This window comes from Ctenopharyngodon idella, chromosome 3, assembly GCF_019924925.1.
Source record: "Ctenopharyngodon idella isolate HZGC_01 chromosome 3, HZGC01, whole genome shotgun sequence".
Lineage (NCBI taxonomy): Eukaryota > Metazoa > Chordata > Actinopteri > Cypriniformes > Xenocyprididae > Ctenopharyngodon > Ctenopharyngodon idella.
The window spans coordinates 15,231,869-15,248,748 of record NC_067222.1 but is presented as its reverse complement, the minus strand read 5'-3'; the positions used below and the strand labels follow the sequence as shown (position 1 = coordinate 15,248,748).

The following is a 16,880-nucleotide window of genomic DNA, read 5'->3' as shown; positions in this document are numbered from 1 at the left end:
AGAAAACATGAGGTATGAACTGAAACATCTAGTTTGTTTCTGCTAATTGGCTGTAAGGGCAGAATTTTCAAACCCAACTTTTGCCTACAGCTCAGACGTAACCATGAGAAATTTGCAAATAAAATAATTTCATCTGTTACATTTTTAAGTACTTCAGTAATTTATTTTTGTTGAATACTATGTTGACCTGTTATGATTAAATGTCCAATTCAATGAACAGTATTTGAGTTCTACTTGTTTAAAAAATAGTATTGGCCTAGATAATGTTTACAGGAAATGTGTTTTGAGTTTGCAAAAAATAATCATAAGTAAGTTTATAATTATGACCTTTACCTTTTTTAATAATTTGCTCACACTTTGAAAATCAGGTAGGCTATTGTTTAATTTAATTCTATAGCACTTTTCACAATTTTGCATGGTTGCAAACAGATATACATACATATAGAAAGTAGTTACATAAGTAAATATTTGTAATTATGACAAATAAAGAAAACAACATATAGTCAGTTTGAAATGGTGAAAGAAATTCACGTACCTGATCAGAAGTGAAACACAAGCAGTTCTGCACGTTCACATTTTTCCACCAACGAACGGAACTGTCTGTGTTTTAGTGCGTGCACAAGAATAAAACTAATGTGCTGGTTTATGCAGTTGCTTCATGTTGCGTTAATGACAGATCATGTCAGGTAAAAGGGAAGCAAAACATTATTGATATTTAATGTTGCATCTAATGGTTTTATTTCTTCAACAGCTTAAAGTTTAATGCACGTTCGTGTTGTATAGCAACAGGCCGTTTCACATTTATTTTCACACACCACTTACTGTGTCTATATTAATAATTTTCTCGGCGATTCACAGTCTTTTAATCCATATAATTTGTGCTGTCCTTAAAAGTAACCCCAGTTTATATCTGTGTGGTGGCGCAACAGGTAAACCGAGTGCTCTTGTGCAACAGCGGCCTGCGTGACCCGGGTTCGATTCCAGCCCGTACTGGTTCCTGCATTCAATGTACATATAAATCTGTTCCCATTGTCTCACTGATGTTCACTGGATAAGTAAGTTACTGGTATACTGAGGCTGTCTGTAAAAGGCATATTCTAAAGCTGTAACTTTATTTATAAAGATTACTTTATTGTAGCCTATTTAAAGCACACTATAATGATGCCATTAGCACACTACAAGTTAATTGGAATGCCATTGCAATGTGTTTTAAAATCACTAAAAGTTTGTTATTAGTATAATATTAATGTATGTTCAACACTCTTACAATGTAATTGAATTGCAATTCTAATGTCAGCAAAATACATTTAAAGTTTATGCTGAGTGAATTCTGCATTTCAAAACTTAAATACAAGAGTGTATTTAAGTATACTTGGAATAGTTCCACTTTAGCACAAACAAGTATATTTAATACAACTTTAGTTGAACTTCAGCATTGCTTTTGGACAACTAAAATGCATTTAGTACAAAATTAGTTGTTCCAATTTAGCAGACTTTAAGTATACCAATTTATAGCGTGCCACAAATACATTTAATTATACTAAAATACATACAAATAAATTGTGCTTAAGTATACTATTTTTTCACTAGGGTAGTAATTCACCTCCTTTTCCATTGTTGGATCTTTGGGTTTTAGAAAGCTGGCTCAACAGGAGCACATTTCTATCAGTGTCGCATGACGACTCCTGCGTACACCACATCCTCCTCCTCTTGAGCTCTCTGTAAGAAAACACACCACAGATGTAGTTATCAAGAATGTTACTGACCATTATCATATATATTTAACTTTATTTTTAACTTATACACACAAATACACATCTATGTCAGATCAGACTTTTAGCTGAAATGACACACACACATACACAGAAATAAAGTTCCTACCGATTTCTGTGCTTTTCGTTTGTAGAATGTGGGATCAGCGTATGTGATTTCTTCACCGCTCTGAACTGCTTCAACAAAAATGACAAAAAGAATTATTGTTGCTTTTTCTGCAGCACTGATTTTCATTATTTTAATATTATAATACAGGGCTGTGGGATGCTTGATTCTGATTGGTTGAAGTGTAAGGTATGAACCATGGTTTTAATAATGAATAAAAAAATAAATAAAAAAAAAAAAACATGAATCGTGTAGTTAAACGATGGTAACCACAAATTAACCATGGTTTAACTAACCAAATTAGTCTGCACATCGATGACTCCATTACTAGCTCTTAAATGACATGTTGGAATTAGTAATGGAGGTTTGGGATGAGATGCGTCAGAAATTAAGCCTACACACAAGAGCGCATTAAAGGAATAGTTTAGCCAATAAATAAATAAATAAATTCTTGTATGAATTTCCTTCTTCTGATGAACACAGTAGAAGATATTTTAAAGATTGTGGGTAACCAAACATTGACTTCAACAGTATTTTTCCCCACACTATGGAAGTCAGTAGCTACTGTCAACTGTTTGGTTTCCCACATTTTTCAAAATATCTTCTACTGTGTTCATTAGACGACAGACATTCATATGGTCTCATACAGTCATGACATCTAGCAGGGAAACTTACTGCTCCTTTAAAAACTTGTATTTGTACAGATATCTCAGCAGTAGGAATACTTGCCCTCTTGGTGTGTTTTCTTCCTGCAGATCCAGAAGATCCCGACAGCAGCTACAATCAACAGAGATCCAGCAGCAGCAGCAGAGATCAGTCCAGTGATCAACGAGGATTCGCCTTGATACAGAGTAGACACAATGAAGGGTTAAAGTGAATGAATCTGTCAATCTAACCTTCAACAAACACTATATCTGAACTACAGAACTTCAGAGATCAGTTCAGAAAATGAACAAATATATCAGCGCTGTCGTACCTGCAGCACATGTGAGACAGAGTTCAGTGATGTTGAGTTGTCTGGTCTGGTTTCTGATGGTATTGTTGATCACACAGCTGTAGGTGTTTCTATCCTGATATTCCACCTCCAGAGGTAGAGAGAGACTGATGCTGAGATCAGACACACTGATGCTGGGCAATGAAATGTTTCCTTTGAACCAGGAGAGAGTCACATGACTCACATTCACAGCTGAACACACCAATGAACATGATGATGATGATGATGAAGAACAGTCTCTGGTGATGACAGGAACAGGCAGACGAGCTGGAAAATGTGAGAGAATATAGATAAATGAGTATTAATGAAGTAGATGAGAAACCAAGACTGAAAAGTAGAGCATTTAAAAACAATCTGATATTGAAAGAACAGCGTACTTGTTCAGCAAGCAAACAACAGTGGCACTGAGAAGCTTGAGATGAATTAAGAGATGCAATTTGTGAATAAAGCCTCCCAATTTTCAGTTAAATATTTGAGAATATTTTTTATTATGCATCATTTACAATTGAGCTGTAATTAAATAATTTTGTAGGACTATTGAGAAAAAAAAGTTATTCAGCTGCATATAATGAATAAATGCTACAGCCTTAACAAAGGAGTCAGCAATGTGATTTCAGGTCTAACATTATTAATATGCTTATTTTCTTAAAGTCTATAACCAAAACTGAACATAAAGAAACACCCAAATCATCAAACAGACAGTAATTCTCTCCTCACCATAGACAGTGAGACTGATCGTGTTGATCGTGTCTCTGCTGCTGGAGACTGTATAAAGTCCAGAGTCTGTGGTTCTGCTGTTGATGATGGTCAGAGATCCAGTCTGATCCAGTTTCAGTCTGTCTCTGAATCTCCCATCAGCATTATCACCAAAAAACTTGCTCTCTTTGTTGTTCTTTACTTTAGCAATGAGAATGTCACCAAACTTCCAGTTGATCTCTTCATGTGTCTGTATTTGAGTGAGACTAGAGTTCAGAGAGACTGATTCTCCCTCAGTCACTGACTCTGACTTCACTGCATCAGCAACAAACACACCTGAACACACACACACATACTCTGAGAGTCACCGGATTTGGAGTTTTTCTCAATTCGAAACAATCATTGAATAAGAAAAATAACATCATTAATAAATGTTTATATTAGTCTAATAACACATGAAAACAAAAGATTGATAATAACAGAATGATTTGTTTGTGGGCAAATAATAATAAGCCATAAAAATACTTACCATTTAGACTCCATAAACACAAACAGATGAATATAAACATGTCAAATATGTTGTTGTGTCTAGATTAGAAAAGTAAATCCCAGCAGAAATGGTCTAATAAAGGTAGAAAGTGGCAGAAGATCAGGAGAGGACAGTGCTGTGGGTCTGTAGTGAAGCTCAGAGTGAATAATAAGCTCCTCTAGAGCACTTCCCTTCAGAGGCTCTACAGCCTGTGGCTTCTCACTTATACGGGTTTCATCTACAGTAGTCAACATTTGAAGTGGATCAAAAAAGTTCATCAAAGCTGTCCTAAGAAGAAGGTTTTAGGACAAGTTTGATGAAAGGTTTTGATCCACTTGAAATGTTAACTACTGTATAATATATAATACACCTATTTTAGTGAAAAAAAACTTTTACAAAGTAATTACTAACCCCGTGTCTACAGTGCTGCAACAGCTTGAGTCTGTCTACCCTGGACATGACAAAGCGACTGACTGTCGCAAATTCATTTGTCCTTCATGTCTGTTAGTATGGCGAGTGTTTAGAGCACACAGAAGTAGTACGGTGTCCAGTGTGTACAGTAACACGGGTTATAATGGCTTGTGAAGTCTTTGGTCACATCCAGTGTAGACACGGTGAAGTTTAAGAAGAATTACTACTGACTAATATTCCCATTCCTCCCAGTTCAGTTTTTTAAAAGATTGCTTTCTCGCATTTTGTATACACAGCCTACTTCCTTCATGTATGGCAGCAGGTTCTGCAACTGATTCTTCATGAGCTTCTAATGTTAGCCTAATTTATTTATTTATTTAAAAAAACAATTATAAATGGAACTTAAATAAATGATTTATGCTTTAACCATGCCCCACTTTTCAAAAGCAAGTTTTGTGTTGGCTTTAACTTGTATATTAAAACCCCTAATGTATTAAAGAAAAATGCAATAGTTTGAACTTGTTTGTGGAAATAATATATAGTTAAGATTTATATAATTCTGCTAATCTCTGTCCTGGCATCAAATCATCCATCATCCTTCTTCCTTCTCATCAGGTTATTGCTACATTTAAGACACATGCAGACCCTGAAAAACCTTTAAATGATTTATTGTTTTATTTCACAAGAAGAAATCTTTAAAATGTGCACTTGACCCAAAATAACAATTAAAAACAAGCTCTCCTGACTAAAAACTAAATAATCTAACAAATATAATCACTTGTCTATTCAAAGGAAAGGATTTCCACTTATTAAAGTCTGTCTGTTCACACTAAAAACAAAAACATGAGAAGAAAACCAACAGGAAAAACAAAACAAAAAAAACCCATTACATTTACCTATATAAAAAATACAAATTAAGTTAAACAAACTGACCATTAATCATGGCTTACAACAAAAGTTTGATCAATATCATGGTATTTTTCTGTTGTCATAAATATAACAGTGAAATGGAGACAGACATTTCAGTATATTCATTCATACTCCAATAAACTATAAAAATAAAGGAATTTAAAAACATATCATAACCCCAACAATCTGTCAGCAAACACAAGTAATAATCTTATTAATGCTTTTATTTAGATAACAGTTTTCAAGATTATTATCTCATTGAGCGGGATTATTTGAGCTTGCAAATTTTCAAATTTACTGTTTAATAAGAAAGGCAGAAAAAAATAGTAAATCACTTTACTTTTTTTAAACTATTATTCAGATGTCCAGTTACAGTCACTAACAACAGAAACTGTGTAAAAGTACATGAAAACAAACCAGCAAGAACGCAAGCTGTTATCAAGGCCAGAGGAGGACATACAAAATATTACATTTTCATGTTATTATTTGGTCCCAGATTTTTTATCAATTTTACTGCTAGTCCACTGTATGAAGAATTTACAAAATTCTTAAAATTTTTTATAAAAAATGTCTGAATAATTTTTGGTTTGACTGTGTGTATATATATTGATTTGTCACAGTGTATATTTTAAGGCAAAATTTGAAAATCTGCTTTAAAATGATTTATATTGTGAAAAGTGACAAACAAACACAACTGATGTGAAAATTAGAAAAGGAGTAAACTAAAAATGAGAGTTTAGATGCTGAAAAAAATGATAATAATTTTTAAAATGATATTTCTTATAATATCATGTCTACAGTTGTTCAAGAACATCTCTACCTTCCTGAGAGATTAATCAGAGTTTGATGGTTATTTCTGGACGCTCTTCTTCTGTTGAAGACTTCTGGATCTGAAGTCATGAACCAGAACAACCACAGTAGCCACGCCCACCAGAGCAGAGAGAGCCAATCGGATCACAGCTTCAGTAAAGCCACAACAGTGGATACGGTCTAATGAGAAAAGAAATGAGCAACATAAATATATCATTATTGTTCATTTAGTTTGTGAAAATATACATAGACAAATATCATCAGTGAAGTACCTGCAGCACATGTGTGACAGAGTTGAGTGTTGTTGAGGTGTTGAGTCTGGTTTCTGATGGGATTGTTCAGCACACAGCTGTAGGAATCATCCACACACTCCAGATGGAGAAGAAGATCAGACCGGCTGCTGAGATCAGACACTCTGATGCTGGACAATACACTGTTTCCTTTGAACCAGGAGAGAGTCACATGACTCACATTCACAGCTGAACACACCAATGAACATGATGATGATGATGATGATGATGATGATGATGAAGATGAAGATGAAGAGTTACTGCTGATGACAGGAACAGGCAGACGAGCTGAAAACATGACAGAATAAATCAGATTCAGTAGAAATCACTGTGATTGTTTCCAGTTTATTCATATTAAAAGTTTGAATTAAACAAGCAGATAAACAAATATTATACAATTTAATTATAAGAACTGATAAAATGATCAGCATCATCACAGAATTCTCTATCATTTTATAATATTCTCAGTAACATTATCTGGTGAATTTAGTCAACAGACAGTAACTCTCTCCTCACCATAGACAGTGAGATTGATTGTGTTGATCGTGTCTCTGCTGCTGGAGACTGTATAAAGTCCAGAGTCTGTGGTTCTGCTGTTGATGATGGTCAGAGATCCAGTCTGATCCAGTTTCAGTCTGTCTCTGAATCTCCCATCAGCATTATCACCAAAAAACTTGCTCTCTTTGTTGTTCTTCACTTTAGCTATGAGAATGTCACGAAACTTCCAGTTGATCTCTTCATGTGTCTGTATTTGAGTGACACTAGAGTTCAGAGAGACTGATTCTCCCTCAGTCACTGACTCTGACTTCACTGCATCAGCAACAAACACACCTGAACACAAACACAAACACCACATTTGGAGTTTTTGTTCATTTGAATAAATAAATAAATAAAAGAAAAGAAATAAAAAAATAAATACTACTAATAATAAACAAATAAATCTTCAGAACCGCTCTTTACTAATTTCAATGTATAATTCAATAATGTGTAACAAATTAAACCTTAGATGTCAATGGAAAAATGACAAAATAACATCATGAACGAAGATAATTGAGTTCAATGACAAAACGTAAAAATTTCTGAAATATAACATGATGGATTGTATGTGCACAAATGATAATAGCCTTTATACAGAAATGAAGCCATAAAATACTTACCATTCAGACTCCATAAGCACAAACAGACGAATATAAACATGTCCATGTCATTTATATTTTTTGGCATTTCGGTGAACGGTTTCCAATTACAAGTTCCTAATTTCCCAAGTTCCTAAAAGCTACATTTAAACACAAAAAGCCATAAATGTGATGATAAAGGTTGAAGATCTGGTAAACAGCGACAGAAGAGCTGAAGGGACAGCTGGTGCTGCAGGTCTGTTGTGAAGTGGAGGAGTGAATCAACTTCTACTTTGAGAAACCACTTGATGACGACACAGCTTAATCCTCATTGGTCTAAACAGTTCAGTTCTGTTCTCTTCTAAAACATCAGAATAAGCTGTGATATCATGTTTTTATGTTCATGTGTGAATTTCCAAACAGTCTAACAGCGGGATCTTTCAAAATTATAATATCTGTGTGTTCATTTAGCCTTAATTTAATCGCAACCTCCTACCACGCAACTACAAAAGTCCCCATAACTAAGGAAAAGTAATTAAACTACTTAAAATGAGTGTGGATGCATGATGCTTTTCTTAATTATAAACGGAACCTAGTATTAATGATAGGAATGTATCAATAGATGTTACTTTAAATAGGGACTGATTATTGTCTTTTTCTATTTTATTTACTTTTTTGTAATTTTTGAAATTTACAAATCTTTTGTGTCTTACTATTTACACATCAGTCTGTCTGTTTGGCACACACAACGTATGAAGTAATAGCCTATACATATATATATATATATATATATATATATATATATATATATATTCCTATCATGAACGAGATTAACTGTCTGATGTGTCAAACCACTCCAGACATTTAAAATGAGCTTAAGTAATTCAAGTCAACGCCCACAAAAGTAAATATGACGACAAATATGAAATCATTCATTTGTTATCATTCCAAATATAAAATAACTCTTCTCTGATTATTAATACTTAAAGATTGTTGCATCAAGTTGGTAGAATACTGTGATTGACTGATTGATTGATTTCTTTATTTTTACCATGTGTTTTCTCATTTTCATTTTATTTATTTCTGTAAACTAGCCTACACCTTCACTTCATCCTGCATATTTTGTATTGTAGGCTGTTGTCCAAGAACTCAAAACAGAGTTCGAGGAAGAGAAAAAGAGAGAATTGTCCGGTCCATTCAAACAGCAGATGGCAGTAATGCTCTATTTTAGTTTGGGATCCGCTGCAAAGAAAGAGAACCGTTATAATCTCCGCCATTACAGGTTTCTGCGCTTCTCTACAGTCTTTCAGATCTGGAAACGTTAAAGTTCTTCTTCTTTAGTAGCAGATAAACTATAATGAAAATGTATTAATCAGTTACAGTCGGTATTAAGATCTCTCTGTAGGTATTTAGCGGGTTTTGTTCACACTCATCGCTGTCGGTCGGGAGGGTGTGGTTCAGAAACAACAGCGAACATTAATGATATTCATCGAAATCAGATTTTGCTGGAATCTTCGACAGAATGAAGAACAATTTCAAATTATTTCAGATTTTTCTACTAATGTGCGGTAAGTTCACGATTTCTGTTTATTTTTACCACTTTCGGTTTCACTCTGACACCGGAAACAGTAGAGGCTGGGGTGGACAACATGGACCTGGAAAGCCAGAGTCTTGAATAGTTTTGCTTCAAATTAAATCTCAACAAGCTAATCTGGGTTTTAATGGTTACTGGGGAGCTACGGGCAGGGGAGTTTTTTTTTTTTATATTTGTGATAACTCTGCAGGACTTCGGCTCTCCAGGACCGACATTCGCCACCCCTTTTTTAACTTGTCCTTCACTATTTGTAGTCTCCTGCACTTTTATTAAATACACGTAGGTGCTCTGTTGTTGAATGGGAGCTGTGTACGAATAAATTAATTATAAACAAACCGCGACAGGACCGAAAAGGGCACATTAACTTTTAAAGGGACAGGGGCACGAGTTTGATATTCGTCAAAGAGTATAGAACCCAAGAGGCGACACTCTGATACTTTTTGGTTGAGAGCCACTAGATGGCGCTCCGGTAGCGCGGCCGCCATTATGGGGTGAAAATACTAACTGGACCATAGAATCCTTCACATCTTATGCACCCGAAATCGGCAAATTTCACTGCCAAATCAGAAGCGCAATAGAACAGTTTTTTTTAAAATTAAGTCACCAGTAAATTGTATGGCTCCTACAGTAAATGTTGTATTGTTTTATATATGTTTTATTTTACCAGTTGTGGAATCCAACCATTCAACCATCTGAGGTAACGTAGTTAGCCTACTTCATTGAGTATTTCCATTTTATGCAACTTTATACATTTATTAATAGTTAATTAATAATTAATAAATTTAAAATCATTATGTTTGCAGCGAACAATATATTTCAGACCTAGTGGAGTAATAGTAATAATATCTAGGCAGTGTTGGGGAAGCTACTCTGAAACTGTAGTTTTACAAGCTACTCATAAATTAAAGTAGTTAAACTACAGTCAAGCTACCCTTCTAAAAAAGTAGTTAGCAAGTTACTATCAAAAAGTAGCTAGCTACATTTTTTTTAAATGACATAGCTTATTACAAAAAACTGAATAACTGTTAATGAAGAATGCTTAAGTAAATGTTTGGGGTTTAAAACAACGCAATGCACTGCAATTATGATTTCAAAGTGTACTGTTTTATTTTGTAAACTATATCAAAAGATACAATACTCAAATGTAGCCTATATCTCACACTGACTGTCAAACTGCAAGATTGCTACAAATGTCACACCAATGCAGGCCCGGTTCTACGCACCTAAGCACCCTCAAACGCAAGCAAAGAGCACCCTCAGTTGATACTGTAATAATATCATATTGGCAAAACAGATTTGGCAAAACATTTGAATTTTTGTATCAATATTTTTGAAATTCTATTCCAATTATTTGTAAAAGTATCTTAAATGTCTCACTGTACATTGCTATTCTTGTTATGGTGGAGCTGTTGCTTACACTTTAAATCTGCACTTTACTATAGCACCCTCAGTTATTTCAAAAGCACCCTCAGTGATTTGATTCTGGAACCAGATCTGCACCTGCACCAACGCAAGAGCAAAATATATGCAACTTAAATTGGATACACAGAAAAATCCAGGACATGCAGTGATGAAGCTTTGAGACGTGAATCATGCGCTAATTGCGTGAAGTTAATGCATTTCATTCTGAAACCCGCACAACCGGTTTTTATTAGATCAGCCTTTGCGGTGTGATAAGCGCACTAAGCTATATCGCGATTTTGGTTTCTGTTTAATTGCCAATGCAATGACGAAAAACACCTCCTTAGTGATCTTATATGTTCATTATAAAACTGGCGGGACAGATTAGACTATGGCGAGTCACCACTGTAATAAAATAATTTGCATATATTTGATATAGACTGCAATAAAGCAGGACAATTAATTTAAAAAGGCTATTCACCTGTATTCACCACAGACAGTGTTTTAATCATGTTTATATATTAACCTTTACTAATCGATTCGTGCAGTGTGAACCCACTCATGTCCTTTACATAATCATCAGGCAATCTCTTCTCGATGAACTGTAAAGCCGCAAGATGCGTGATATAACGATAGCAATGGCAGTAATGCTCGATTTTAGTTTGTGATCTGAAGACGCTGTGCTGCTTCAATGCATTGCAGGCTCGTCAGAACGCAAAACGGAATGTAGCTTGTAGCTTTTAGTCGCGCTACACCGATACTTGCTGGAAAAAGTAGTTAACTACTAGAAAAACTACACTGTTTTAAAAGTAGCTGAACTACTGACAAGCTACTGAAAAATGTAGTTAAACTAGTAGAGCCGCTACATGTAGTTAACTACTCCCAACACTGTATCTAGGTCTGAATTGAAATATATATATATATATATATATATATATTGCATGTTTTAATGGATCACGGTACAAACATAATGATCTTATAATACATGATGCATTGCTGTGTCTTTTAATCACATAATTTACACTTTTGGACACTTTTGCTTTAATGGACATTATAACACTGCTAAATCAAGCTGTTATATTCATATATTTATTGTCCAACATTCCCAGTTTTTCTGATGCATGTCCTTAATTTAATTTCATATGTTGGTATTAATTCAGTGTTTATAAGCCTTTTAAAGAATTTTAACCCAAACTGACTGGGTTTTTAGAGAGCAAAGATTTTGTGAAAAAAGTGGAAGACTTAAACACAAAGTGTGTAAAATAAACTGTTAAAAGGATTTGATGATCACTAGTGATAGTATTTTATTCTGTGTTGTCATCATTCAGGTTGGATTTCAGCTTTAATGTACTTTTTTTTTTTTTTTTTTAACAAAGCAGCTGATATTGCTATAGAAGCTAGTGGACTGCCGACTCGCTTTCACCCCAAAATGGCGGAAATGCAGGGCTGCTGCTGGGCGCCGGTGTTTCAATGGAACGTTCTATTGAGTGTCGCTTCTTGTTAGTGTATATTCTTGGCTTCGCTGCATGTTCTCCTAGGCTGCTTTGGGGCCGGTCTGCAAATTCCCCTCACTGCGAAACTAAGTCAAATATTTCTTTCAAATTAATGTTTACAGGGCAATAGTAAATGCCTAGTGTGGGCAAACTGATTTATTATATTTTGCCAGTATCTTGCTTTAGACAGTACCTCCCCTTGCCAATATCTCCCTTACCGTATATACAGTACACAAATATTTTCATGAAAAAGTTACAGTAATTCAACAAAAGTTTTTTTTTTTTTTTTTTTTTTTTTTTTTTTTTTCTTTCCAAAGGCTGTACATTCCTAGTGACCAGACTGACATAGTGCAGGTGAAATTTTGCCAATACCTCCATTACCGTATATACAGTGCACAAATATTTTTAAGAAAAAAATTACTGTAATTTGCCAAAAGGGTTTTTTCATGTTCCAAAGGATGTAGTAGGGGAGAGCGGGGCACAAACTAACGCTTTCTCAGTTTGTGTCAATCTACTTAGGGTTCAGAGAATTTCTTTTGTTCCACATTAATTTCACACATGTCTGGTACAAATATGTGGCTTTGTTTCATTAATACAGTGTATACTTTTTTCTTTATTTACCCCGAAAGAAGGGAAGGGAAATGTGACAACATGCCCCATAGGTGGGGCACATTTGTAACGAGTGATGGGGCACGTTGTAACCACCATATGACAGCTAAAAATATATGACAGCTTTATCTGACTTAATTAAAAAAATATACATGACAAACTAAAATATTTTGTCAATAAAAGACAATAATTATTTTTTTCATATAAAATAACAGCATTTTTTTAGAAATTCAAATTTAAATAATTTTGTAGTTTGACAATGAACACTCTGCAAAACACAGCTGCACAGGACTGGTCAAAACAATACAGGCAAACAGATGAAGAAACACATCCAGACATTCAGAAAAACACAGAGTTGAACAAAAACACTCCTCTCCCTCCATCACAGCTCTCACAGAAAACGAGATGAATAGACGAGCCAGTACAAATGCTGAATATTTCTTGAAATAATATTTTCTGGATGTTCAGGTTCTTCCTCTCAGTCTTTATTCACCTTTTTTTCCGCCATAGTTTCTCAACAGAAATTCACAAAAGTTAATTAAGCCCGTTATATCGTAACTGTATAGTATAGTTCTAATAGCGGGGCACATTGTAATGCAGTGTTTACAACGAACCCTCTCTGCGCAGCTGGACTTTAAACCTGGTTAGTGTCTTCTGATAGTTAGTGAAGCATTAAAGAACTACCCAAACTGCTAAACAACAGATTGGAGATTAAAATAATATCTGATCTTTCTAATTTTAAATAAAAACAAAAAATTTGGTGCAATTTTTTCTCTATATATTGTTGATATGGCAACTAGTACATATGCTAGTATTTAAACCACGTGTGTTACAACTAACCCTGTGTCAGTTTGTGCCCCGCGCTCCCCTACGTACCTAGATACAAGACTGACTCCGCTGAAGACTGATTCATGCTGAATCGAAGCTGTTTAAGAATAAATTAATTACAAACAATTAGATAGAGCAGCGCATTCTTAAGCACAACTAGTTCAGATAAAGGTGAGATGATGGACAGGAAGGGAAATTAACACTGCTGCCACTGGCCAATTGATACTTAAATGACTATCACATAGGGGTCATTCTGTGTCAAATCAACCAGAGGTCCCCGGCTCAAATATTATTAATATTGTTTCAACAGAAAAAAAATATTAACAAAATCAAAAATTTGAGCCAGGGACCTCTGGTTGATTTGACACGGAATGACGCATAGAAGAGTTGTCAAAATCGGTAAAAACCTCTGATGTTGGCCATTGTGTTGACGCGCTCATCTGATATGTCTGTGATTGGCTACAAGGATCAATGCACATGAGCGTTTGAATTTGAAAGCGGGAGCATTTGACTGGTCTGCGATAGACGCCTGCTTTCAAACACTCCCGTGTGTATTTGTTGTAAGGGCTTGGTGAAAAGCATCACTGAAGTCTATTTAAAAAGTTTTTGAACCATCGATCACTGAAGCCAATCACAGACACATCCGATGAGCGCGTGAACAAAATGGCCAATCAGAGGTGTTTATGAATCCACTCAACAATGCTCAAAGGGTCACATTTTTAAAATTTCAGTACCGATGTGGTACTGAAGCTGGTACTTTTGACAACTCTATCACATAGTATACATACACACAGTATACAAATATTTCTTTGAAAAATTTACAGTAAATCATGTTTTCATGTTCTAAAGGTTGTAGTATGTTTATAGTTAGAAGTATGATTTTGTACAGGTGAAATAGGAAAAAAATGCTGCAATTCCTCAAAGTTTTCTTTTAACACATATTGGTGAATTGCAGTAACTTTTTCATGGAAATATTTGTGTACTGTACATACAGTAAGCGAGATACTGGCAAAATTGTAGTAAGTCAGTCTGACAAATATTAATGTACTACAAGCTTTGGATTTTTTTTAAATGTTAAAAGTCAGCTTAATTTACCCAGATCAGATGTTTTTAAGCAGTTGGGGAATTGGCAGACGTTAGGCATCATGCACCGTAGCACGTCAAAGCATTCTCAGATGGCTAACTAAAACAAGACTGTTTAAAAACAAACAGTTGAACATACATCAACGTGATAATAGCTACCTAAAATGACAATCATCTTTGAAAAAATAAATAAATAAATAAATAAATTTGAAGTGTAATTGGATTGTTTCATTTGGCTCATGTCCCATTTGTTTACATGGAGATGGTGGGGTTTATGACCTATACTTCAGCCACCCACCAGGGGGCGATCGAAATGATTTGGTTTCACCTGTTTTCAGGACATGTGTGCCATACCCGGTGCTGGCCCACAGCGTTTAATATTTGTTCATAGCATATTATTCAGTGCACTTAAGAACTGTGGATATTCAGAGTGATATTTTGGTACTCTGAGTTATTTTTATCCATTCATTTAATGTGTATGTATGACAGACCAGTTCTGTAATTTTATTCAAAGTAAAGTCTCTTACAACAATTAAGAATAAGGCAAAACAATAGAGAGAACTCAAATAAGTAATGATAAATAATGAGAAGACGCTTCTAGCTTAAGGAGGGGGTTAAAGCCAAAATAACAAACAGGAGGAGTAAGCTACCTGGGAGTAAGGGAGTCTAAATAACCTATCAAATAAACAACAAATCTCTTACCTGACTACCTTACTAACCAAAAACAGGGGTTAGTAAAAACAAAAGGCACCCACCTCCCTACTGCATCTGCAGGCAGTGGTAATGGGGCAATTACACACTGTCACTACAGCAGATACAACAAAAGTTCTGGGAGGGCAGACAGGCCATGCTCTCTCTGGTGAACAACCAGTTCCCTCTGTGTAAATGCAAGTTCCTCTCCACCACTCTAACGAGGAACAGGTGCCATCAATTAGGCTCCTGCAAGAGGAACAGGGGCTGTGTCCAAAATCGCCCCCTATACCCTCATTCACTATTCCCTACATTAGTCCACTAATATAGTCCACTTGAAGAAGTGAATGAAATCGAGTGAGTGAATTCGGACACTCGGTGCACCGGGAGGGCTGGCTGTTTAATAATCAAATAATCACTTAAAAATTTGCAAACTAGCAGCTCCAGTACTAGTAATGAAAAAAATTATATTGAGCTCTGTTATGAAAACTAGCATGTATAAACCTTAATTAAACAATTTAATAAGAAAGTTAAAACGAATTTATACCTGTATGATACACTGTAGGGAAGTGGATGGATGATTCAACTGTGTGCGCCGTCATTGCCCCCTATACCCTTTAAACAGGGCACTATTTGAGGGAACATTTGTAGTGGTGTATGAAACCATAGTGAATGTTATCGAGTGCTCATTCAATCCCACAATGCACCGCAGTAACGAGTGTACAACCGGTACACGCTCAACGGCTGGAGAATACCCACAATGCACCATGGTTTCACACCGCATGAGTCAGCAGAGCGTAAGCAGGGCATATTTTTTTCGCCGCCCATGTTAACAGATGAGAGCATTCACACCGCGCACAGAGGCTATGCGGCAGCGCGTTGCAGGAGCAGTGCAGAAGTGCCACGATCGTTTCGGCGCTAGGTCTATTTTTGCTGCACTGCTAACGCTCAATTAAAGTGAAAGTACACCTTTGATGGACAAAATAAATATGATTTCACACAAAAAGTGCTCAAAATGCATAGAATAAGCATATCTACTGTGTTTTAACGAGTAGGCTATGTCAGGAAGATTTATCCATTTAAACTTGTTTTTAATTATTCATTTTAGGTTAAAGTATGGTGTATTATAAAAAAGTAAACTAGCCAGAAAATATGATATTTAAACATTATTGTAGTAATTACGCAGAGTGATGTATAGCATACCCAAATCAAACCCGAGTTTACTGGCTTTTTTCGCAGAGTTTGCAGTCTTAACGTGTGCACGCGGCAGATGATGTAAAACACAAAGCTTACCTCATTCGTGTGCAGCAATGGATAACACAAGGCTTTTATTTATTTATTTTTATTTATTTTACGTTTATATGTGTGTTGTAGGCTACACATCCCCATGTTAACAAACTTTCAAGACTACTATATTCGTTGTTTTAAGAAATCTTCATTTTGTTGTTCTCCCACTTGTACTATAATTCGAAGAACAACAGATATAATTTCATGAAAGCACGACATAGTGAAGCAGCAACTCTTGTAATTGCTAATACTAATTTGCAGGA

At 35.3% G+C, this 16,880-nt stretch overlaps 2 protein-coding genes across 22 annotated transcripts in view; one reads left to right on the top strand and one right to left on the bottom strand.

The window, feature by feature from the left end:
• LOC127508063 (uncharacterized) overlaps positions 1-16,880 on the bottom strand; it is a 292,618-nt gene that overhangs the window by 1,679 nt on the left and 274,059 nt on the right. For 2 of the 5 annotated variants that reach the window (XM_051885650.1, XM_051885654.1), the window contains exon 4: positions 5,161-6,407. In XM_051885650.1, the coding sequence (XP_051741610.1) occupies positions 6,268-6,407 (140 nt within the window). In that variant the 3' untranslated portion in view covers positions 5,161-6,267. Of the gene's footprint in view, positions 1-1,603; positions 1,720-1,881; positions 1,947-2,607; positions 2,719-2,854; positions 3,140-3,589; positions 3,905-4,097; positions 4,337-5,160; positions 6,408-6,499; positions 6,806-7,033; positions 7,349-7,674; positions 8,010-16,880 lie in introns of those variants that run through there. The other 3 variants (XR_007928663.1, XR_007928664.1, XM_051885651.1) reach the window with 3 other exon arrangements.
• The window catches only part of LOC127508050 (uncharacterized), a 383,187-nt gene that overhangs the window by 113,180 nt on the left and 253,127 nt on the right, over positions 1-16,880 (top strand). Inside the window, exon 1 of one of the 17 annotated variants that reach the window (XM_051885609.1) lies at positions 8,859-9,200. The exons of the other annotated variants lie outside the window; for them this stretch is intronic. Coding sequence (XP_051741569.1) covers positions 9,155-9,200 — 46 coding nt within the window. The 5' untranslated portion in view covers positions 8,859-9,154. Of the gene's footprint in view, positions 1-8,858; positions 9,201-16,880 lie in introns of those variants that run through there. 17 annotated transcript variants of the gene reach the window in all.